Below are 25254 nucleotides of genomic sequence, written 5' to 3'. Positions count from 1 at the left end.
AAACTTTGAACCAGAAACTAAATTCATTGAAGGTAATGGTAAAAAAATAAAATAAAATAACCTGGAAATCAGTAGACGAAGAGAAGAAACATGGCCTAGCCCTTGGGTCACTTATAATCTAATTAGGAAGACAAGACTAATGTACATAATGGCTACAGAATAGCACCCAGACAGTATCACAGTGTAAGGAAGTGACTAAAATCTTCAGATAATGAGCTAGCTTCTTACAAGTCATAGAATTTGCAATTACTATTCTTGAAGGATCAAAAGAGCTGTCACTGAACTTTAAGAATCTCAGCTAAGCAGTTAAAAAACCATTGTGAGTTATAGGATGAGGCTGAGAAAATGTTCTCAAGAATTATAGCTATCATTTCATGTGTGTATACTACAATGTTAATGCTAATTTAATAATATAATATGCATATGTGGTTGGCACTAATTAAATGGGTTTGGGGTTTTTGGAACAGCCCGGTGGATTTTATTGGTATAGGGAACTGCCAGTATGGAAATTTCCTCTATCAATACAGATTTACACCTGATCTGTAGTTTACAGACTTAGAGTGTTGCCGGAGGCATTGAGAGGTTAAGCTGCTTGCCCCAAAATCACACAGCTAGAAGGTGTCAGAGATGAGACTTGAACCCCAGTCTTCCTCACTCTGAGGTAGGATTTCTATCTACTGTGACATCCATCAATGAGGGTTTGAATGAAGTAAGCTTTAATATTCCTTTTATATCTAGGAAAAAAAGGGATAGCAAAGGAGGGCCCTCAAAGAGCAAACTAGCTATTCCTGGGCCTGGAACAAGTTCTAAAAACTGTGCCTCAAAATCAGAACCAAATAGGGAGCAGGAAGATTAATCCAAAGCCTTGTGTCCTAGAAGTCTACCCCATGACCCTACACCCCTAGTGCCTAACCTATATTTCCTACATGCTTCTCTCCTGACTTGTGTTCTTCCCTCCAGATGCAGGGTCCAGTACCTCTCCACCAAATGAGCACATGCCAGGCTGCTCATAATCAGTCATTTAGTAGTGTGGCAATTTCTAATTTCAGAGAAAGGCAAGAAAGTGAGTCTATTTTCATTTAATCATTAATTCGTTTAACGACCTCTTTTTATTGAGGTCCTGCTATATCTATACTATTGTTTTTCTGCTAAAGTGGAGAACTAAAGCCAAGTTCACCACTAGAGGGGCCAAATTGATATGATGTTCTATATACTCTGGGACTATACAGGTCAATTCATTTAATCACTTGTTCCTGCTCAGTCATACAACTTAATAATTCAGGCAGTCAATTCAGAAGGGGAGGAGAGAGGAAATCAGTCAAACTTGTTTAACTGAACCAGCCTGTCAAATCACAGCCTGATTTTATTAGGAACCTTATCTGGAGCAGAGTAGACTGGTTCTGAAGTCACAGGACCCAGGCTGAAATCTCACTTCTGATACCTAACAGCTATGAGAACTTCCTGAACCACAGAATCAATATCTGTAAAAGGAGGGCAATACGCTTGGTAGCCCTTGAGGTCCCTCTGAAGTCAAGATCCGAGATCCCTAGCTCTGCTACTTACTACCTATGTGACTCTGGACAAATCATTTTTCCTGGGCATCAGTTTCCCCAGTTATAAACTGGGAAAGGAAGGTAGACTAGATGTCGTTTAAGGTTCCTTTCTAGTTCTCAGTCAATGATCCTATGATCTTGTCTAGATTTCCTGATATTCCTTCCCACTGCCCCACAACCACATGTTCCAGGTGAGAATCCCAAAGCTGGATCTAGTCATCGCTCTGACAAAACCCAGAAAGAGAATGGACTCTCCTAGAAATCTGAGCACTCTGCCAGCAGAGAATATATCCATAGAGATGACAAAATGCTTATAACCATGGTCACAACTAGAAGTCCCTATACATTGTTGTTTCCAAAGAAACAGTATTTCAGTTGTCACATTTGCCTTATCGGAAGACATGGCTAAGCTTCATTTCCCATGTCACAATTGCTCATTAATTAAACCATCACATCAACTGGCCACAGTGCAATAAATACTTGCATCATTAAATTCATCCTTTGCTTATTTTTTCCCAGAGTTTCCAAGAAACTGTAACAGTTCTTGTTTCTGCTGCATACCTTCGACAGTCTAAGACAAAGCCCCTCAAACACAGCAGGCCTTCCTCATTCCTCTCTATCACACATATGAAACAATAATTCAGAACCCAAAGGAAATGGTTAAATTTTGCTTCCAGAGCAAGGAAGGGCTAATACTACTTACAGATGGAAATACTCTATAATGCCTCTGTTTGAATAAGATGTACTATATCCACTGAAGCAGAAACATCCACCCCTTCAGCCTTTCAACAAATATTTGCCAAGTGACAATAATCATCATCGTTATCATCTACTTCATCATGGCATGTTAGTAACTGGGGTCTAAAACTCTATAGCAATGCAATTCAAGCTCTGGTGGGTCCTTAATTCAATTCGACAAATTCAATTTGACCCAACTTAGTTGAAGCTGGAAAGACTTAAAGCCTTTCCAACTATGCATTCCCATGACCCTTTAAGAGCATAAATGTAGACTGAGGCCACATCATGGAGACCAAACTAAGAAATCCATGATTTATTCAACCCACAATGTAGAACAGTTCTTGAACAGATAGAAAACTCTTTGGTAGGAAAGTTCTGAAGTCTAGTTTCTTACAATCTCTTAGTTGCCCTCTGGGAGTCCCAAACCCCTTGAGTGTTCTACATCACAGTAAAACAAATGCCTCCTTTTAGTGTGCACAAATGTGTTCAGGCTATATTTTACATTTCCTCCCACTCATGAAATCCACGTGCTTGTGTTTTAGTGTATGTTTTTTTTACATTTCCAAATGATTTCTTCTACTTCCAAAGTATTTCTTCTCAATTCCATTCCACTCTGTCCTCTGTGAGCTCCCTTATAATATCTTAAAAAGCCTACTTTTGCTATGTGGTTTGCTGTCACATTATAAATCCTCAATACATTCTCAGGATCCCTCTTGGGATGTTGCTTTCCTTGTTTATTCCCTCTGAATTTCATTGCATTCAAAATTCCTGCTCTAAATCTATGGAACAATTTCTTTTTTTGTTCTTACGGTGACAGTGCCTAGCACAATGCCTGGTACATAGTAGGCCCTTGATAAATAGTTTCTGATTGAACCCAAGATTCACCATACCCATTTCCCATCTGCTATTTTTCTGATATATAGGTTCTCCTTTCAATTCTTCTAGTTTGCCCTTCTTCCTTAGGATTGCAGAATTCAAGGCTCAAAACTAGAAGAGGCCTAGAAAATATCTAGTCCAATCCCCAAATTTAACATATGAGAGTCAACTGAAGCCCAGAGTTTGAAGTGACTTTTCCAAGTTCACATAGGTATTAGTAAACGGTAGGGTTGGGATTTGAACTTAGGTCTTCTGACTTTAAATTCAGCGCACTTTAATCTTTAGTTCACTATCAATACCATCAAATTTATCATAAACCTCAAACTTAATATCTTTTGGACCTCATTTTCTCCAATGTGAAAATAGGTTTGTTGAATGCTAGAAAAGTAGAATTCCTTAGTGGGTATCCATTGAGTTACATGACTTTGCATAAGGACAGATGGACTCCCAGACATGTCTTAAATTAGTCAATATACTACGCAGTTTAGCAATAAGAACTGCTCTTATTTCAGCATCCTGTTTGGGTCTTATAGTTCTGAATTCTTTACTATGTTTGGGTGATGGAACTCTCTGGAAGTCTGGTGAAGCCTATGAACCACTTCTCAGAATGATGCTTGCAGATGCATAAAAGAAAATACATGGGATTACAAAGGAAACAAATTATGTCAAAATACGGTTATGAAAATGTGAAAAAAATCATAGACCCCTTAAAATCTATCAACAGATTTAAGAGTATGTAAATTAGGTTAAGGACTCCTGCATTTGTAGGAACATATAAAAAGGGGGGAGTACACTCTAAAAATTGTACCATATGCTTTATCTCCCAATTTTGGAGAAGCAGACTAAGAATGTGTGTATTGGACTTAATCCCAAAATTGCCTTCCTTAACTGTACTTTTCCAAGGACATAAGGAATGTAGGTATGTTATTTCCTTGATTTTAAAGACATACGAGATTGGTTCCACTCTTTGAATAACAAGGAATATGGCTTCGCTGGCCACACATAAAACCTAGCTGAGCAGCTAAATACTGTCCACTTAGCTGATCCAAGCCCAAGCCTTAAAGGGAATGAGGGACAGTGGGTGGGACTATAAGGCTGATAAGCTGCCACATGGTAGGTAATCTCCTCTCTTAGAAGCCTACCATAAAGTCCTGCAAAAATAGGATGGACATAAGAATACGACTTTCTAATGCAGGCCATGTCTCAGTTTTAAGGTCCTCTTGTCTTTGGTCTAATTTATCTCTCTTGACAGGTTACCCTACTTTGGCCCACTGTTCTATCTTGGTATTTGCCTTCTGTATACTTCCTATGTTCAAATTAAACTCTCAGCTTGTTCCTACCCATTGCTACCTGTCTTTTCTTGACTCATGTAGGAGTCCTGTCTCCCCAGTTCACTCCCATCCTTGGCCTGGCATGACAGCTTCTCTCAGCTCTTGGGTAGCCCATCTGTAAATAGTCTAGTTTCCAATGGGAGGACATGAAACCCACATTGATTGAATGCTGCTGCATACATTTGGCTCTTCCACCTTATGTATCCTCAGATTCCTTCTCTGAAGCTATTTCAATTGCAATCCACCTAGAATAATGAGGACAACTTAAAAAAGAAACTGTGTAATGCAAAGGCTGTTTGGCAGGATTTAATTGAAGTGCATAAAATCTTAAATAGTACAGATAATCTCAACTAATTTCAGTCCAGCACAGATGACAAGGCAAGTGAGCATGAATTAAAATTACAGATAAACACATTCTGAACAGATGTCGGAAGGAACTTTTTTTTCCTCACTGAAAGCCATAAACATGCGACAGAGCCCACCAAAGTCATTCGAGACATTCAAGATACAATTAGAGATGATCACGAAGGGAATAAAATACTGGGGAGAGTGTCAAGAATTTTTGAATTGGCCAAATGGTCTCTATTCTCTCCCACAAGCATTTCTGTGAACACTTTGTCAAGGTTGTTGGTTTGTTTTCTGTCACTGAAAAGTCTTTGAGGGCCTTTTGTGTCCATGTTTCCATTGGGATTTTCACTGTTCCTGCTCCAGGCCAAAATCTGGAAGTCAGCCCACTCCCCTTCTTTGCATGATCAGCTCATACTTCAAGTGGCTTGGCTCCTGCTATCCCCATCATGGGAAGATAATGAGCAGGATAAACAAATACCATGCTGTCAGCAGAAATTGTCCAGAGAGTCAGAGAGAAATTGCAAAGCTGATTAAGGATATCACAGGTGGGGCTGCCTATTACTGAGACCTTGGGCATTGCCAACTTCAGAGCGTGTACTATCCCCCCACCCACCTACATCCATCACCTCAATTCCATTTTTCCCCCGTCTCCCCTTAACTGTATTATAGCTCTGTCTGGGAGCGTTTAAGCTATCCTGTCAGCTCTGTGGGTTTAACCACCCATCCCAGAGACAGATGGCAAGCTTCATTTTCAGTAAAAGGCTAGGGAATTAGTGACTGTGTTGGGCACAGTGCAATAGTAGATCAGGCAAAGGTGGCTGGCCTGCCGATGGCTTAATGCCCACTCACACTCCTGGGCTCTATGCCATAGTTCAGTTGTTTAGAATACGCCATAGTTCAATTGTTTAGAGCATGCCATAGTTCAGTTGTTTAGAGCATGCCATAGTTCAGTTGTTTAGAGCATGCCATAGTTCAGTTGTTTAGAACATGCCATAGTTCAGTTGCTTAGAACATGGAACTAGTGAAGCCACATTCTGGACCTTGATTTCCATTCAGAGCAATTGGGTTTTCCTAGAGAAAGTCTTGTCTGTGACCATAGAATGCTTTTCTCATCCCAGAGTAAAGTCAGGTCCTTGAAGACATGTTTGTTCATTTTTCATCTTGTCTCTATCATCCCAGGGCCTAACACAGTATCTTGAATACAGTATAGTTGCTTAATGAATGCTTGCTGAATGGATGAACTGATCAGTCCACTGGGGAACAAATGAGAGCACGTGACTGGTTCACTGGGAGAAAAATAAAAGAAACAAATATTCAGTTGCTGGGGGTGGGGGGAGGGGAATAATCTACTGACAGCCTTGGAAGCATTTGCTTCATGAATAAAGGATTGCATGGATGAACTCTTGCGGAGACAAGCATCATTCAAAACCAGCCAGTGTTCCAAAGAAGCCTCACAGTCTCGTGTGATAGGAAGGAAGGACAGTGGTTTTCATCTTCTTCTTGTCTTCTGGCATTGAGACATCAGAGCTCATCCAGTGTGATCTCGGTGTGTCCTCCCACTGTATCTTGGTGGCAAAAAGCAGGGAGTTTTAGAGCTATTACTTAATCGCATCTGTAGAGGGGCAAAGAGTAAAAACACACTACAGCACATTTCTCAGAAGAAATTCCCAGTTTTTAGCCCTCAGTTCTGCAGGTAGAATAGCCTAAAATGAAAATCTCAAATCCATGTCCCGTCCCCCCCCTCCCCCTCCCCCCTGCCCATTCTAGGCATGAGAAAGGTTTGATTTCAACTTCTGAGGAATGACTCTTGTGGCATGGTTTTGTTTTGTTTCGATTTCCCTCAGAAACAGCCTTGACTTTCACAGTGAGATAGGGAAGATGATAAATATGCTAATCGAAGGGCCTTCCTGGGCAGATATTGAAGAAACCTGAAGCTTCTCTTTCTTGTAATCAATAACATTGGGGTGACAGAAGCCATACATTTGTATTACGCTGCCGTTCCCTTCAATGAAATGCACGTTTCAGCTCATCAGGCAGAGCCTACCCTTGGTGAAGCTAGGCAGCAGACGATTCAAATCCATTCAATACATGGCACAGCCATACAGTATACAGGAGAAAAATCGCTTTACATAGAAATTGAGTGTTTCTCACCTTTTCATTACTTTGTTTTAGAAAGGGTGGGAAGAGAACAGAGCAGAATAATTTGGATCTGCAGGGGCCCACCAGGCTCCCTAATACTAATCAGAATAGTAATTGTCAATTCTCCTCCCTCAGGGGGACTTTAATGAGAAGTGAGAGACAGGAGGGAGGGGGCAAATAAACATTTCAAAATAAAAACCGCCAACATAGACACATAGAATTTTATGCTGCAGCTAATGTTTCCCCAAAGAAATAAAGTGTGATGAAGAAATGGAAAGTAACATTCATGAGGAGAAGAGTTTAAGACAAACATTTTGAGTGGAATCCTGCCAACCATTTTTAACTTCATAGGAGTCCAACTAGAGTTGGAAGGGACAGAGGGAATCTAGAACCATATCTCTTTTTTTCACTTGTGGACTTTGGAACCCAGAGAGGCTAAATAAATCTCCCAAAGTCTTTTGGGTAGTAAGGAATATAGTAGAAGTAAGGTGGAATTTGAACCTAGGACCTCTGATTGCAAAACTCCATATCATGCTACATCCTGAAATGAACTCTAGGTTTTCATGACCAAGAAAACACAATGCTTACTCTCTGCCAAAAATATTCCCCTAACATTTAGAAGATCTGACTTGCAAAGTAATCCCTAGAGGAAAACAAATCGAGGTTGGTTTTCCCAGGCTTGGAATATCTGCCGTAAGACCTCGGAAGAAGGGTGATTCACTACTTAAAGAGATCAAAGACAGAAGAAAAAGGAAACACAACTAGCAGCCCCCACTGCCAGTTGGGTATTTGAGGGAAGATGGAGACTAGGGCTAGCTTCCTAGATTTCACGGGCTAGGGGGATGGAATTTGCCACAGTCCTTATAGACTCTGTCCCCTTAAAAGGGTTAAAAAGGTTAAAACCATATATAGCTGATCTGTTGAAATGAAACTCCCCATAGAAGATCATTCTACCTTCTAAAGACCACTCAGCTCCCCTAAAAATAGTTCACAATTTCTCACCTGATATAAGGTAGGTAGTGTGGAAAATATTATACTATTTTGTATCATTTCTAATTTCTACCCAGACCCAGAGCCTGAATTAATGAGTAACTGGATGAAGATCCAGGACCTGGGCTTCTTTGTTCTCTCTAAAAGTTTGCTCAGGCAATACCCTTACCTCTGTCACCAAGGCCAGATCATTAAGGACATTACCCTAACCCCAAGAGAGATTACCTTGCTTAATATTCTACAGGTATATACTATGTTATGGAATGTAATGAGACACAGAGACGCTGGGCTGTAGTTTCCACTGACTTTTGTCAACGTCCTTTACAACTCTATTCAATTAAGGAAAATCCTCTTCTTGTATCATGGTTAAACATACATGGGGGTCATAAAAGATGAGGTAACACAGGCTTGCTAGCTCTGCTAAAATAACGTATATAAGTTTTCTCATTGCTTTGTTCAGACAGCCAGAGTTTATACTCTGACTCCTTGTACGTACAAGTAAGCTAGCTCCGCTATGCTTTAAGGGAAAATAATAAACAACATTGATTTTTCTATCACCTAGCTCTGTTATTTCCTTCAACCAAATTTTCAGGTTTAACAGTAGGAATGCATAGACAGAGAGACCCCCCCTAGCCTTTGGCATGGATTGAAACCCTAGCTGAATTCTAACCTTCAGAGTTAAAAATGTAAGCTTCTCTTCTTTTCCCCTTCCTGCCACAAAATTCCAAAACCCTCACGCTGACTCTAGGTAGACAAAGTTTAGTAATGGCCACTCTAACATGGTACCATGCACATAGTAATAAATCTGCTTACCTAGGAGAACTCTCAGTGGGAACTCCCTTCCCCAAGGCAAATTTTAATCCATCTATGACTTGGTAGATAAATTCTAATGAGTTTCCTAAGGCACATAAAGATTAAAGAACTTGCCCATGGTCAAATGGGTTGTGTCAGAGGTGAGATTTGAAGCAAGGTCTTCCTGACTCAAAGCTCAGGACTCTATTACTATTCTCTCCTGCCTCTTAGACTCAATTTTTTAATTTAATATAAAGTTTATGCATTTCCCCTTTTCAATAAAATTTTATTTTCTCCAGCATAGTAGTTTGTCTACAGAAAAAGCCCCCCTTCCAAAGCTTACTGTCAAGTCTCTAAAGAAAGCCATGATTTCATCAGTCATAGGATCATAGATATAGAGCTGAAAGGGGTTCACATTTCATCTAATCTGATCCCCTCAATTGTAAAGGAAATAATGGTGCATAAAGGTTAGGTGACTTAACCAATATTACACCAGAGGTCAGAGGAGCAGGTAAGATTTGAGCAAGTCTGACACTAGAGTCAATATTTTTTCCACTTTACCATACTGCTTCCCTCTCTCAGTATAAATCACAGCCCCTCCACACCTTAGCATGTGCCTCCATGATTTGTTTTAATCCATCTACTTCCTACCATGGAGGTGATGGATATAAGGTCCAGAATAAGATATGCATTTCTAGACATGGCTAGCATGAGAATTAGTTTTGCTGGGCTGTTTGTGTTTATTGTAAAGTTTGTTGCTGTTGTTGTCTAGTGGGGAGGCAATTGGGAACAAGAGATAATAAATGTTTCTAGGAAAAAAAATATTTTAAAACTTTTTTGAAAATGAGAAGAAAGAAGAATCGTCTTTAAGACTTTGAAGACATGAGTGATTGAGCTTTTCAAAATTTAGCTGAGCTGGTCTTTAGACAATGGACAGCTTGTTGTCCAACCTTAACCAAAGTCTTTCAAGGTACCAGAGCTTCTGCTTCATTGGCATAATACTTGATAAGCCAATGTCACCTCTATGCCTTGATGGGGTATCAAAAGACTTTAATGGAGGTGAAGGTTTGCCTCCTGAGAGCAAAGTATCTTGAATCCAGAGAATAGGAGGTTAAATTAGGAGAGATATAGCTTCCTATACTCTGTTCAGACTGTCTGGAAGACTGGGTTCAGTTCTAGGTGCCAAAGCTTAGGGAAGAGCTTGTATCTTTGCTAGACATGGATAACCATGATGGTGAATAGTCAAGCACACATACGGTTGAGAAACAGTTAAAGGAACTGGGGATGCTTATCACAAAGAAGAGAAGACTCAGGGAGAAAATAATGGCTGTTTTCATGTATTTTAAGGTCTATCATGTGGAAAAGGCTTTAGACTTAGCACCTGAGGCCAGAAGAAGAGCAATGTGTTAAAGTTACCAAAAAATATTAAAAGCAAATTAAGTTTGATATCAAGGAGAACTCCCTAACAATGAGAAGTATCCTGAATGGATGTATGGATGGATGAAACACACATTTATTAAGTACTTACAATGTATAAAGCAACGTGTTAAATGTTTGGAGTATACATAGTAAAGTAAGACAGTCTCTGCTCTCCAGGAGCTCACATTCTAATGAAGGAAATAACACATAGGGAAGGCTTTAGTTGCATGTCAATTGGAAAGGTTCCGGGGTCTTTGAGTACAGTGGCCAAGCAAATGGCAATATGTCTTTTTTACTGCCATTTCCACTGGTAAAATCCTATCACTTTCTAATGTTCCACAAGCAGAACTGGTATTAGTTTCCCTATCTAGGCATTTTCAAGTAAGGAATAGATGACCAATTGTGTTAGGTATTTCATGCTGAGAGTTCCTGTCTAGTATTGATTGGACTAGAGTCGGGGGTTCTTAATTTTTTTTTGAGTCATGGATCCTTTTGGTAATCTGAAGACACTTATGGCCTCTTCAGAATCAAGTTTTTAAATGCATAAGATAAAATGTATAGGAAACCAGTTTTATTGATATAGTTATCAAAATATGATTTTTTTAAAAGTTCATGGACTCCAGGTTAAGAAGCCCTGGTTGGATAGTTGCTAAGGACCCTTCTAACTCTACAATTCTATGATTTGGGAACAAAAATCTGTCTCACTAAAATCAAGTGTCTTCCTTACTCAAGATAGACTCAGAAATTATTAGTTCAATCCCTCCTTGGAGGGTGGGAGTAGAAGAGTCAGGGCCAGTGAAAGATATAAAGAATGTTAATGCAAAAAACAAAGCTCTAGCAGAAAAGATGAGACCCAGTCTATTGAAATAGGTCAGAGCAATGAAAATCCTCCTGCATCTCTGTGCCCCAATCAATGATTTCACTCTAATAAAACTATAAATTGGAGAAGGCTTACAAAAATTCGGCCTTGCTTGGCACCTCAACAAAGTCAAGTGGTAGATTTTGCATTAAATTATGAGTTCTACCTAACAACCCTATTGGTTATTAATAATGGAAGACTCCTAATAAAATTCACTGGATCATTGGAAGTCTGAGGAATCTTTCCAGTAGATGGGATTACATTTTGAGGGATGAATTTAAAAAAAAAAGACCCAGGCATTATTTTAATAGTCTATTTATTTGGTCCCATAGGGCATAAAATAGTTATCAGAAGGCTACATTTCCCCCCAAAATTTTCACCAATAATTGTCCACTTATGCCAAGCTGAGAGAAAATATTCAGTCTGATCTAAGGACAATATATACCAGAAGGAACTATGGGCATAGAGGACAGAAGGAAAGGGTCAGAAATATCATTCTTTATCATCCCACCTCCAGGTCCAAACTGAGGAGTAATATCCCCAGTGTCTATTAATTCTGGAAATAAGATGTAAAGGTAACTTAGATCTGTTTCATGAAAACTAAATATCTCCCTTGCCCAAGAAACTGACATTTCAGTATTTTCTTCCTTGGAGGAGGTAACACGTATTCAAAATTTTAACAGAATGGTAATTGTCAAAGTAAGAAGAGGTAGTATGAATAGAAATCTAGCCTCAGAGTCAGAAAGCCAAGTACACAATCAAGCACCTTAACCTCTCACTGTCTCAGGACACTCGAAAATTGTAAGTTGAAGAAGAGGAGTCAATTTGTATTGGTAGAAGGAATATACTCACTGGGAATTCCCTATACTGATGAAATCACAGGTCTAGTCCAAAATGAAACAGTGATAACAGTAATATTAATACACAGTATTGCACTGAGCTATTTATTTTCCAAAATGTCACCCTTTTGTTATCACTAAAGGGAGGTGGCCTGTGGGAAAGAATGCTGGGCATTAGGTCATGAGAAAGACAGGCTCAAATTTTAACTCTGATATTTACTAGTTGTATAATAATGGGGAGTTACGTAACCTCTTAATCTCAGTTTCTTCATCTATAAAATGGTGGCGATAAGAGATAGGGATAGGGATGGGGTTGGGGAAGGGGGTAGGGATAAGGAAAGAGATAAGGATGGGGATAAGGATAAGCACGGGAATGGGATGGGGTAGGGATAAGAATAGTGATAGGAAAAGGGATGAAGATAGGAAAAAGAATGGGAATAGGGATAGGGATAATGATGGGGATGGATGTAAGGATGGGGGAAGCTACAGTGGATGGAGCGCCAGGCCTGGAGTCATGAGGATTCATCTTCCTGAGTTCAAATCTAGCCTCAGACACTTACTAGCTGTGTGACCCTGGGCAAGTCATTTAATGCTTTTTGACTCACTTCCTCCTATAAAAAATGAGCTGGACAAGGAAATGACAAACCACTCCACCATCTCTGCCAAGAAAACCCCAAATGAGGTCATGAAGAATTGAGCATGACTGAAACAACTAAACAACATAAGGATAGGAATGGGTATAAGGATGGAGATGGAGGTAGGGGTAGAGATTTGCTTAGGTATAAGAACAGGGATGGGGATAAAAATGGAGATGGGGATAAAGGGAATAGGATGAGAATGAGGATCAGAATAGGACAGAGTATTTGCAATTGAGGCAGCTCCCTCTACCAATACAGATCAGTATCTTCTCCATAACTTACAGACAAAGACAGTTGACTAGAGAGCCTTGATAGTTGAAGAAACTTGCCCAGGGTCACAAAGCCAGTATACAGTTTGAGGTGGGATTTGAATCCAATTCAGTCTGCTGCCTCTTTAATGCAAGCTACCTTATACATCATAGATGGCTATGGTAATAAACACTTATATAGTTCTGAAAGGATCACCATAATTATAAAACAATACCTAACATTTATAAAGTGCTTTACTATGTGTCAGGCACTATGCGAAGCATTTTATAATTATTATCTTTTGATCTTCACAACAACCCTGTGAGGTAGGTGTTGCTATTATCCACATTTTACAGTTGAGGTACTGTGGCAAATAGAGGTTAAGTGACATGCCCAGGGTAACACAGCTGGTGTCTGAGGTTGGACTTGAACTCAGGTCTTCCTGACTCCACACCTGGTACTCTATCCACCCTACCACCTACCTGCCGTATAAAGCACTATACATTCTTTATCTCATTCAATTTCCATAACAACCCAGTGAGGTGGGAACTAATATCAGTCTAATTCACAGATGAGGAAAGTGAGGTTCAGAGAGGTTGACTTGGGAGTGGAAGTGGACCAGAGACAAGCTTGAATAGACAACACAGCACAACTGGGGCCAACTTGTGGGGAGCCACCCCCAGGAGAGCACAAGTGAGGACCCTTCCTTTATTAGACATCTGGAGAGGAAGCAGTTAGGGACTGTGCTGCCTGATGTTGGGAGCTCCCCATGACAGAATGACAAAGCAGGCTGCCTCTGCCTGGAATCACCAAGAACCTCCTTGTATATCTTCCTAACTCACACTCTGAGGAAAGAAGTGGATATAACAAATACTGTGATGCTTCACGCTCCATTGGAAGCCAGTTAAAAAAAACCCTAGAATAAAAGAGGAAGCAAATGCCTGACCCTATTCAAACCTAAGTCTTCTTAACTCCAAGCCAAGTATTTTATCCATTAGGCTATTCTCTAATAATACCTGATTCATGGAGATGTGAAGAAAAGGTTTTTGCATACCTGAAACTTCTGAATATATCTGAGTTCATTCATTTATAAATTCAAACAAGTTTTAAGCATCTTTCATGTGTAAGGCACATTGGTTCTAGTTAGTAGCATGACCCGTATGGTCAATAGAAATTATCATCCCCAATTATAGCTAGGGAAACTGAGGCAGAGGCACATGAAATACCTTGTCCACGGCTGTCATAGCTGACTAGTGGCAGTAATGCATTTAATGATTCTTGGTCTCTAGACTCTCAGAATAGCAACCATTGTCTCTACCTATCAGAAGAAACCGTATCTCCTCCACCCTTCTCATTATAGAAAACCATTAAACCGTTATTCTTCCCAACCACCAACCCTCCTTTGCCGATGCCCTCTAAATCTTGGCTCACCTCTGCAGACACTACAGCATTGGTTCTCTGGAAGGATGTGATCTTCTGCTGAGCAGTTCAGAGGAGGACACACTTCTGTCACTTTTACTAAAACTCCACCCTGGAAGCCAAACAGAACGGAGACAAAAGAACTTTGATATAATGAATCATTGGCAAAAGCATCCACCTGATACTCATTGTTAACAATGACCGATGATGAGGACTTGTGATAATTCTCCTCTGGCCTCACCCTATCCCATTCTCCCAACGTAGCATCAATTTTGCTTCTAAATGAATATATTTCCCATACCAGCTTTTTCTTGAGGCTCTGCGTACTGCCTGGTTCTACATAGGGTGTTCCGTGATATTTAGTCAGCCAATAACCAGATTTCATTCCACATTCCACTTAACAAACATGTATTAAGTGCATACTGTGTGCAAGAAATTTGATGCTGTGGATAGAGAGCTAGTCTTGAAGCTAGAAAGTTCTAGGTTCAAAAATTACATCTGTCATATACTGGCTATGTGAAGCAGGGCACATCATTTGTCAGCTTCAGTTTCCTCATTTGTAAGAACAGGGATTGAAAATAACACCCATCTCATAGGCTTGTTGTAAGGATCAAATGAAATAATATATGGAAAGTAGTGCTTTGCCAATCTTAAAAGTTCCATATGTTACATTATTATAATTATTATTTAAGTTCTCAATAAATGCTAACTGTTCCTGATATTTATTAGTAGTAGTAATAGTAGTTCTCCTGACATCACACAGATACCAGTGGAGTGGGTAGGCTGTCTATCAATCAGCCGCCGCATTTACTAAGTGACCAACCTATACTTTTTTTCCCAGGTATACATCTCTCTAATAGCGTTCCTGCCTAATTCCTAATTTATAATGGGCTACAGCTGCTCATGCAGCAAGCCTGTCCATGCACATGATACAAATGTAAATGTAAAACCATGCGTCAAAGTCAAATATGATTTACTCTCAGACTAGGCATCCTTTTGGATAATCTATGCTACTATTCCTTCTCTGTCACCTATAATTCACAGAAGCTGTATATAACCTTATCCATGAGGGACAAAGGTGGATCTGTGATTTCATTAATGGAAGGACCTCCCAGGTGAGGAAACCCTCTCTACCAATGAAGGTCAGCACATTCTCTGAAATCAGCAAACTGCTTGAGACAACGAGAAATTAAGTGACTTGCCCAGGGTCACGCAGCCAGTGTCAGTCAGAGCCAACACTTAAATCCAAGTCTTGCTAATTCTGAGGGCACGTTCTGCCTGTAATCCAGAAGAAAATGTAATAATTCTGGATTACTAAAACACCAATCCTTCCACCCCCTAAAACATATTTAGTTAGAATAATAAGAAAAGGAAATACGAGACAAAGAGTTAAATGGAACAAGCATTACTTGTTCCTAGATCAGGAGATCTAAGTTAAAATCTCAGCTCTGATATTTATTAAAGACATATGCAATGGTGGGTGAGCCACTTAGCCTCCTTGGGCCTCAGTTTCCTCATCCATAAAATTAGTGGTTGGACCAAGTGATTGCTAAGGTCCCTTCTAATTCTGAAATCTATGATCCCCTGAGCAGTTGAAAATAAATTACCTTAGGAGCCAAAGAAGACAAGAAAAAAAATATATCTTGTTAGGAATCAAGACGGTTAACTATATGATAGCGAGTGAGAAATAAAACGCAATAAAAATTCCAGGCAAGCAACCAATCATGCCATTGAACAATTCAATCTGACTACCTATTTGCATCTGCTGAGAACAACAGCAGAAACAAAGAATCAGAGGGGGCTGGATATAGTGGGGCAGGCAAGGTTGGCACATAGAAGTTTCACAGTAAGGTCAAGGAAAGGCAAATGCTTGTCTCAACTGGTTGAGACATGTGTTTCTCTTTGCTTCTTGCTAAGTATTGACCTCAAGGTCAAAACATACAATTCACCAGTAGATGTGAGACTTTTTACAAGTTTGCTGGGATGCAGCAGTTATTTGCCAGGATGTACAACCACTGAGAAAGAAAATAGTGCTAGACATGACAGGTATGCCTTGACCGTTCATTCTTACTTCAATCTCTCCATGCCTTCCAACATTATCTGTTCCTTTCCTGCTGTCCGGGAGTAAACTTTTTATTATATCATTCCAACACAAAATACAGATCCTCTTTTTCCTTTAATTTGTCCTTTACTTGTGATCTCAATTCGATAACAACTGACATATACATATATATGTACATATATATATATATGTATGTATGTATACATATTTATGTATACATTATATTATGTATTATGTGTAATACATGTTTTATGTATTACATATACATATATGTATATATGTGTATACACAAGTATATATAGATATATGTGTAATTTCTACATATGCATATATACACATACATACATACATATAGACGGTGTTATAAATCTTGAGAAGTGCTTTATATGTATTACCTCTATGTGAGCTTCACAGACACATAAGAGACATGATGATACAGTGGAGAGAGGATTAGGCTTGGATCCAAGAAGACCTAGCTAGATTACAGCCTTACTACTTTTGCATACTAGCTGTGTGATCATGGGAAATTCTCTCTTAACTGCTCAATGTCCCAAGCAATTCTCTAAAATCATGTTGTGGATAGGTTGAAGACCTTATTGATGGTGAGAATTTACATAATAGGAATTTCTTTCCTCAATGAAATGATGGATCTGCCCTCTGAATAAAAATTATCATCATCATCATCTTGCTTATTTTGCAGATTGGGAAACTGAAACTCAAAGAGATTGACTTTTATTCACAGTTATTCAGTTAGCATCATAGATAAGCCCAGATCTCTTGTTCCTTTCTCTTCCTAGACCTAACATTTCCATCCTTAATGAGGCTGTTTACCAAGGTGTGTTCCAACAAGATTATTCTCAACTATTAGCCACCCAAGTGTTGTTGTTGTTGGTTCTAAATCATCCCTGGGATCACTTCAGTGATACACTCTGACACAATGAGTAAATACAATCAAATGGTTATTGAAAAAGCTAAATCAGTGGCCCCTTTAAAGTGGGAGTTCTTAATCTTTTTATTGGATCATAAACCCCTTTGGTAGTTTGGTAAATGCTTTGGATCCATTCTTAGAATGATGTTTTTAAATACATAAAACAAAATTCAAAACATTACAAAGTAAACCAATTATATTCAAATACAGTTATCTACCTCTGGATAGAGGTACCTCAATCAAGAGAGGAAAATAGAAGTACCTAGAGATTGGGGGGATATAGAATTAGAAAGGTAGAGAAAGAAATTAGATAGATGATAGGTCGGGGAGGGAGGGAGGGAGGCACAGGAAGAGGGGGAGGGAGAGAGAGAGAGACAGGGAGAGAGAGAGGGAGAGAGAGAGAGAGAGAGAGAGAGAGAGAGAGAGAGAGAGAGAGAGAGAGATTTAGAATAATAATTTTCAAATTAGGAATCCAAACTTTAACATTTCATGAAAGGGAAGGCAATAACACTACAAAAGCAAGCTAGGCTAAGTGGCCAAGTAGTACTGTATTCCATGCTATACCCTCCTTTGCTGAGTCACAGAGTTTGGTTTCCATCTCTTGACTTTCCCATCCCTATGACCACTTCCTTGGAATGTGAATCTCCAGCTTTGGCTCTGGCTTTCCTTCCTGGACACACTTCACCGATCTTTTTGGCATATTGCCCCTTCTGTACTGTAGGCTTTTGGTCTCAGCTTTATTTTTGTATAGTTAAGGGCCTTGAGATCATGCCACATGATGATCCATTGGAAAAAACCAGGGATGTTTAGCTTGGAGGAGACTTAAGGGAAATATGACAGCTGTGTTAAAATACATGAAAGGCTAGTGGGTAAAAGAGGAAAGAGATTTGTTCTATTTTGCCCCAAACAGTTCCATTTATGCCTCAGAACAATAGGTATAAGTTGTAAAGAGGAAATCATAGTCTTTATAGGAGGAAAAACAAGATTAACAGGTCAATCCATTCCAAAGTGTAATGGGCTACCTGGGGAAATAATACATTCCCCTCCATCAAAGGTTTTCAAGGGAAGATTGGATAACAACTGACAGTGTCTAGCAACCAGCAATAGACAGCTATCAGTTGAGTATGTTGTGGAAAGAATACTTGTTGAGGGACAGATATGACTAGATAAGGCATTCCTAAACTGAGGTCCGTGAACTTTTTTTAATATTCTGAAAACTATATCTCAAAATAATTGGTTTCCTCTAAAAATTCTATGTATTTTGTTGTATTCATTATAAAACATTATTCTGAGAAATGGTCCATAGGTTTAATCAGATTGTGGTCCATGACATAAAAGAGGTTAAGCAATCCCTGGATTGGATGGTTTTTCTGGTCTCTTTCAACTGCGATTCTGTTATTTGGTGCCCTTAGGTACCTCCTGGTAATCAATATTTGGTCACTACAGTCTCTCAGGTCAGCTCTAAACTCGACCTTCAACCTGTTTGAAGCAGTTTTGAATGAACACACAATGAAGTAAAGTTTCAAAGCATTTCTTTCTCCTATCCCATTTGATCATCACAATATCTTTATGAGATAAGTGCTAAGATTTTCAGCTACTTTTTATAGATGAGGAAAATTAGGTTAATTGACTTACTCAGGGCCACCCAGCTAGTGAGTAACTGAGATAGAATAACACCAATAAGAAGAAAACCTAAAATTTATATAAGTATTTTAAAGTTTACAAAGTGCTTGATGGATGGATGGATGGATGGATGGATGGATGGATGGATAGATAAAATCTGTAAAACCTCTGTGAGGTACATGTTGTCATTGTCACCATTTTTATAGGTGAGGAAAATGAGGCAAACAGAAGTCAAATAACTTGCCTAGGGCCACAGGTAGTAAGTTCTTGAGGCAGGATGTGAACCTATGTTTTCCTGACACCAAGTCTAGCTCTGTAGCCACTAAATTATTCTGCCTATCTTTGATTTGCTGTTACCTCCTCCAAGTAACCCCTTTAGTGCTCAGGATTGCAAGAAAGGAGGAGATGGTCTTTTGAGGTGCATGGCAAGTGTATTTCTGGAAGGAATGAGTTACATAGGTTACTTGCTTAGTGACCCAGAGGTTCCACTAAAATGCATGGTGCTCCTCTATGGTCCAATGTCAGAAATATCATCTTTATTCAACCTGAATCATATCAGTTAAGTCAAGAAGTCAAGAATTCAGAGACACCAAGTCAATATGGCTAGGTATCCTAGCAGTTTCTATATATCTAAAACTATCAGTGGGCACTAAAAAAAATGAATTCAGGAATTACTTTCTTGTAGGCCCCAGAGATTTCTATCCCAAGTTCCGCTAAGGTAATCTTTTACAAAACAACATGCAAAATCCAGAAAGGTTTAAGTTTTATTGCCGCGTTGTTGTTTCTCAAAAGAAGCTTGATTTGACTATCTGCTGATGAAATGAGGCTGGGAACTCTAATCAACCTTTAACACATTTAATGAATGAAATCATAATTAACAAATAATGTTTGAAATAATGAAAATTGCATTTGTGGGAATGTGCAAAGCCTGTGACAGGAGTTAAATCAGTGCCACCCCACAAAGGAGATCCACCTAAATTATAAACTTCATCACCTCTTCTCACTTGTTTTTCAGAAACATTTCAAGCACAAAAGAAGGTGGTGATTCACACATTTTAATCCTCTTGATTGTGATTTGTTTCCCCATGGCCTTCAGGTCTCTGTGTTAGTGGAAAAATGAAACTCTTCCATTATCCCCTGCTTAGAGAGAGGACCTATATGGAATTGGTTAAATACAAACACTCTTAATTACCATATTTCAACCTCAATTTCTAACAACTCATACCACTCAGATTTTCCATTCTCAAATTGCTTTACTTACAGAAATGTCAAAGGAGACCAATAATTGCTTAAAATTGAGTATGACTATCTATGAGGAATGATTTGTTTTGATTTTTCAAACTGCCTCAGACATCCTCCATGGAATTTTTTTAACACAGATTTGTTTCCGTCTTAATTGGTGTTATTATTCCTCTAAAACTTTCCTGGGATCACAAAAATAGAACTCACAGCTTTGTTTAGTAGATTTGAGGATCTTTGACTCCATCTACATTGAACTACCTCTCTCCCATCTGGTAACATCCATTAAACTTTTATCCCATGGCTCCATTATAACCTTCTACCAAATCTAGCCTATATAATGAGACTGAATAGGCCACAGGATAGCTAATAAGGTATTCTGAAATGATATCATTCAATGATCGATCAAATCGACAATACCAAGGTACAGTTTCTTTGTCATTGACACATAATCCCCAAAGAAATGGGGATCATGTCAATAAGAGTATCAATTTGCTTCCATACACAGAGAAGATATTCTATAAAAATTTACTTAATCATTCCCTCAATTTCAGGTTTACCTATGAGTTCATTTCAAAATGCTAAGGCAGTTGCCAGACCTAAACTAAAGTTAGCCTCGATGGAGTCAGGAACATACTCTCTAGACATATGCCTGCCATGATGTCTCAACAGGCCATTGTCTCCTCCCTAGCAGAGCACTGGACTCTGCCTATAGAATCACCCAGGGCTTTGGTAGGCCAACGTTGACATTACTTTGCCTGGGTCCAGGCCTTCACGGAACCTCATAGCCACATGAAGAGCACTTAGAGGTCATTTACTCCCACCCCTTCATCTTACAAATGAAGAAAATAAGGTGCAGAAAGGTTAAGACACTTGCCCTGACCCTTTCCATTTCACTGAAATCTAAGATTCTACTCTCATCTTCTCCTAGAGGTGAGTTTTTTTGAATTTCCTACTTGGGAATCAGGATAAGCAATACTACATTATTCTTCCTATCCACCTACATCCACCTCTCTGGACACTATCTAGCAGCAACTTCATGATGTTTCAAAATGAAGAAAGCCAAATGTTCCTCTCATAGTTGGAACTCCATCCTACTGCAAATAATCATTCCCAAGTTTCTCTAGCTCAATCCTGTTCTACCCTTAGACACAGAACCTTAGAGGTAATTGAATTCAACTATCTCATTTTATAGAGGGGAAGACTGAAGCCCAGTTGGGTGTCATGACTTTCCCAAGGATGCATAGGTAGTAACTGTTAAAGGAAGGATTAGAACCCAGACTTGCTCACTCCAAAACCAGTATTCTCTCCACTGTACCATCTACCACTATGGGTTTACATAGTTATTTCATAGTCATATGTCTTTCTTGGGTGTATGAGAATATATTATTTCCCACTACTATAAGTATCATGATGACAGGAATCATGTCATATTAGTTGTTGTATCTGTACAAATGACCTCTGAGGTCCCATCCATATTAATCTTTGAATCTATAAATAGCCTCCTACATTGGAGGTATTTTCATATATACATATATATATATATATACACATACATATATGTGTGTATACACATATATTTTATATATATGCATACATATATGTATATGTATGCATCTATGTGTATATATATGTATGTGTGTGTGTGTATGTATATTGCTGATACATAAGTAATGTATATCCATTTAAGAAAGTGATCATGTCAGCACAGAAAAGTTAAAATTCCAACTTACTCGACATTCTCGACAGCTCTTGGTTAAAATCCGATGGCCCTCTGCGAGAACTTTTCCACCATAGATACACTTCGCTGTAACAAGATGGACAAATTAGTCAGGATGCCAAGGTCTTAATAAAGGAAGACAGATTCTTTCACTCGCTATTAAACACAGAAAGAGAGTGGCAGTTTGGGAAAGTAGCTCATTATCACTCCTATCACTATTAACACTTTAATTTTGGTTGTGGCTTCTGTGAATCACATATACATAAAATCTAGAATTCTTTCAGTGTTATAATTCACAAATGAAACTAGAGAATGAACCAAGATAGTATAAAACATGAAGCTCAATCTATAACATAAATATATAAATTATCTACCTTGGTACAGAAGCTTAGCTCATGCGCTAGCACCCATGGGAGGCCTTAGCTGCTCCTCTTGTGATCTCTCCCTCCACCCCAAATTATTTATTGGCTGATATGTTATATTTACCCACTGGGATATGAGCTCCTTGAAGTCATTTTCATTTCAGAGTCCCAGTGCCTAACACAGTGCATTATGAATAATAGATGCTTAACAAATGCCAGTTGGACTGAAGTGGATTATACTAGGTTAGAAAAGCATCTAAATCAAAGAATATTTTTTGAGGCATCTGGTGGTGTGGTGTATAGTGCATTGGGCCTAGAATCAGGAAGACCCAAGTTCAAATCTGGTCTCAGATACCTACTAGCTGTGTGACCCTGGGGAAAACACTTTACCTGCTTGCCTCAATTTCCTCATCTGTAAAAGGGGAATAATGACATCTATCTTGCAGAGCAGTTGTGAGGATCAAGTAAGGTAATATTTTTAAAGGGATGGGCACATGCCTGGTTCATGGCAGTCACTACATAAATGTTTATTCCCTTTGCTGCACCTTAAAATGATGTAGCATAATGGAATAAGTGATGAATTTGAAGGCAGAAGATATAGGTTTGATTCTCAGCTTGGTTATTCACAGCCTATGTGACCTGGGACCTGGGTGGCACAGTGGATAGAATGTTGGACTCCAAGTAAAGAAGGACCCACATTCAAATCCTTCCTCAGACCCTTTATCAGCCATGTAATTCTAGGTAACTCATTTAGCCCCTCTCAGACTCCATTTTCTCATCTATAAAATAGAGATAATACCATCACCCTCACAAGGTTGTTGTGAGAACCAAATGAGACATTATATGTTAAATGCTTGGCACTCCTTAAAAGTGTTATTTAAATGTTAGCTAGCTTATTTTTTAATTTTTATTTATTTTTGTCACTCATTTTTTTGAAATCCGGAGTTCCAAATTCTCTTTCTTCCTCTTACCTCTACCCCAGCCATTGCGAAGCAAACAATATGATACCCATTATATATGTGAAGTCATATGAAACATATTGCCATATTAACCATGTTGGGAAAAAAGCAAGAAAAATAAAGAAAGCAAAAAACAATCTGCTTGACTCTCAACACAGAGCATCTCAGTTTTCTCTCCAAAAGTGGATAGCATTTTTCATCATGAGTCCTTTGGAATTGTCATGGACCATTGTATTCATCAGAGTAACTAAGTCTTTCACTGTTAATCATCATCACAATATTATTATTACTGTGCATCATGTTCTGATTCTGCCCGTTTCACTTTACATCAGTTTATATAAGTCTTCCCAGACTTTTCTGAAGTCATCTCCTTTATCATAACAGAAGAGTTTTCCATCACCATCATATACCACAGCTTGTTCAGTCATTTTCGAATTGTTGGGCACTCTCTTAATTTCCAATTCTTTACCACCGCTAAAAGAGCTGCTGTAAATATTTGTGTACATATAGGATCTTTTCCTTTTTCTTTGATCTCTTTGGGAAACAAACTTAGTAGTGGTATTGGTTAATTATTGTTAATAATAATCCATAAATTGATGGGGTTGCCTTGGATTACCTCAAAGTCACTACCAGCTCTAAGACTATAAACCTACTCTCCAATAGGTGTGTTTTCGGAAATGTGGCACTGTCCATACTTCAAAATTTAAAAAAAGGCAATCACCTAACTACAACTTTGGCTCTCAAGTTCAGAAGAGTCAACAATGTAGAACAATGAACTCAAAGACTCACCTTGGGAAAAAAGATCTTAAAAGGTTAAAAAATCGGGGAACATTTGAACCTTAAACGTAGGTTCAATTAAAAAAACTAGGTAGAACCCCTATTACTAAATTCAAAATTCCCTGAAACCTAATTCCTATTCACCTGGATGACCCATTTTAAAGTACTACATACCTAAGAGGTATGATGCTTCCCCCTCCTCAAAAAATGACCCCACCAAATTTTCCCTATGCATCAACAGCAGAAAACCATTCTGTGGATTTGCCTGTGTCTTCTGACCAGAAAGGATACTTGCAGTTCCACTACTGTCCTCTGAGGAACAAATATAAAGCACATAAAGCAAGAAAGGGATAGTGTCTTCTTGTGGTACATGCAGAAAGCCTTCAGGATGTGTCTACGCACAATGTGAAATAGGAAATGGATGCCATCACTCAGATGCCATCACACAGACACACTTGCATGTATTCTCTCTCTCTCTCTCTCTCTCTCTCTGTCTCTCTCTCAATCTCTTTTTTTCTCCCTCCCTCCCTCACCCTTTTTCTCTCTCTCTCCCTATCCCTCTCACAAACACTCATGACATCTTTGCCAAAATGATGAAGTTTTCCTTTTCACTTTTCATCTATAGACCCTACCTTCAAAGCCCTAAGATTTCTGTGTAAAAACCTCCGATGTTCCCAAATACAGCTGGTGCCGACTCATCCAGGTGGCTCATCCTGTTAAGTGCATTGCTGTCAAATTTGCCAGATGCTTCTTTGCCCGGGCTGGGGACCAAAGAATAGTATCTCCCTGTTCTCCATCACCACATGCTGACTTGGATATGCAATGTTTCAAGACATGTGTCTAGTTTGTTTCCTCTCTTCCTCTTTGCAACTGATCACTTCTGGGACACATTTCAAATGATAAAGACCCCATCTTTGCATTTATTCAAATTATACATGCACATCAGTACAGGGACGCATACACTGAAATCATCCAAATTGCTTCAGAATCAAGTGTCCCTTTGACAGCCCTACCTCATTCTTCATATAATAGGGATGTTTAAAGACAGGTTTTATTTAAGGCATGCCTAGCTCCTTTAAGACTGCCATTGGCTGCATTTACAAGTATGGCACCGAACTACAAAGTAATCTTGAGTTATTTTTTTCAGAATCACCAATGTGCCTCCAATTCCTCAATCCCCAATCTTTTCTATGATACAACTGCTGCTGCCAAACATTGGTACTATACATCCTAATTCTTGATCTACCTCCAAAAATCTCATTTTTTTCTGCCTGAGAAAATAACACAAAAGGCAAATTAGGTGCCTTTAGTTGAGTTTTTGGAGGACAAAGGTTCAAAATTAAGTGCATTCTTGAAAACTTCAGCATTGTACCAATGATGTTTGAATCAGAAAA

The 25254-nt window shown here is 38.9% G+C and overlaps 1 protein-coding gene across 1 annotated transcript in view; it reads right to left on the bottom strand.

Annotated features, from left to right (window-relative positions):
• The window catches only part of NELL1 (neural EGFL like 1), a 252769-nt gene that overhangs the window by 17563 nt on the left and 209952 nt on the right, over positions 1-25254 (bottom strand). The window contains exons 12-13 of the mRNA XM_036765115.1: positions 21776-21849; positions 14203-14302 (exon numbers count right to left, since the gene is read on the bottom strand). Of these exons, the coding sequence (XP_036621010.1) occupies positions 14203-14302; positions 21776-21849 (174 nt within the window). The remainder of the gene's footprint in view (positions 1-14202; positions 14303-21775; positions 21850-25254) is intronic.

The sequence above is a fragment of the Trichosurus vulpecula genome, chromosome 6 (genome assembly GCF_011100635.1).
Source record: "Trichosurus vulpecula isolate mTriVul1 chromosome 6, mTriVul1.pri, whole genome shotgun sequence".
In the NCBI taxonomy this organism is placed as follows: Eukaryota; Metazoa; Chordata; class Mammalia; order Diprotodontia; family Phalangeridae; genus Trichosurus; species Trichosurus vulpecula.
This window is presented reverse-complemented; position numbering and strand designations above follow the sequence as displayed.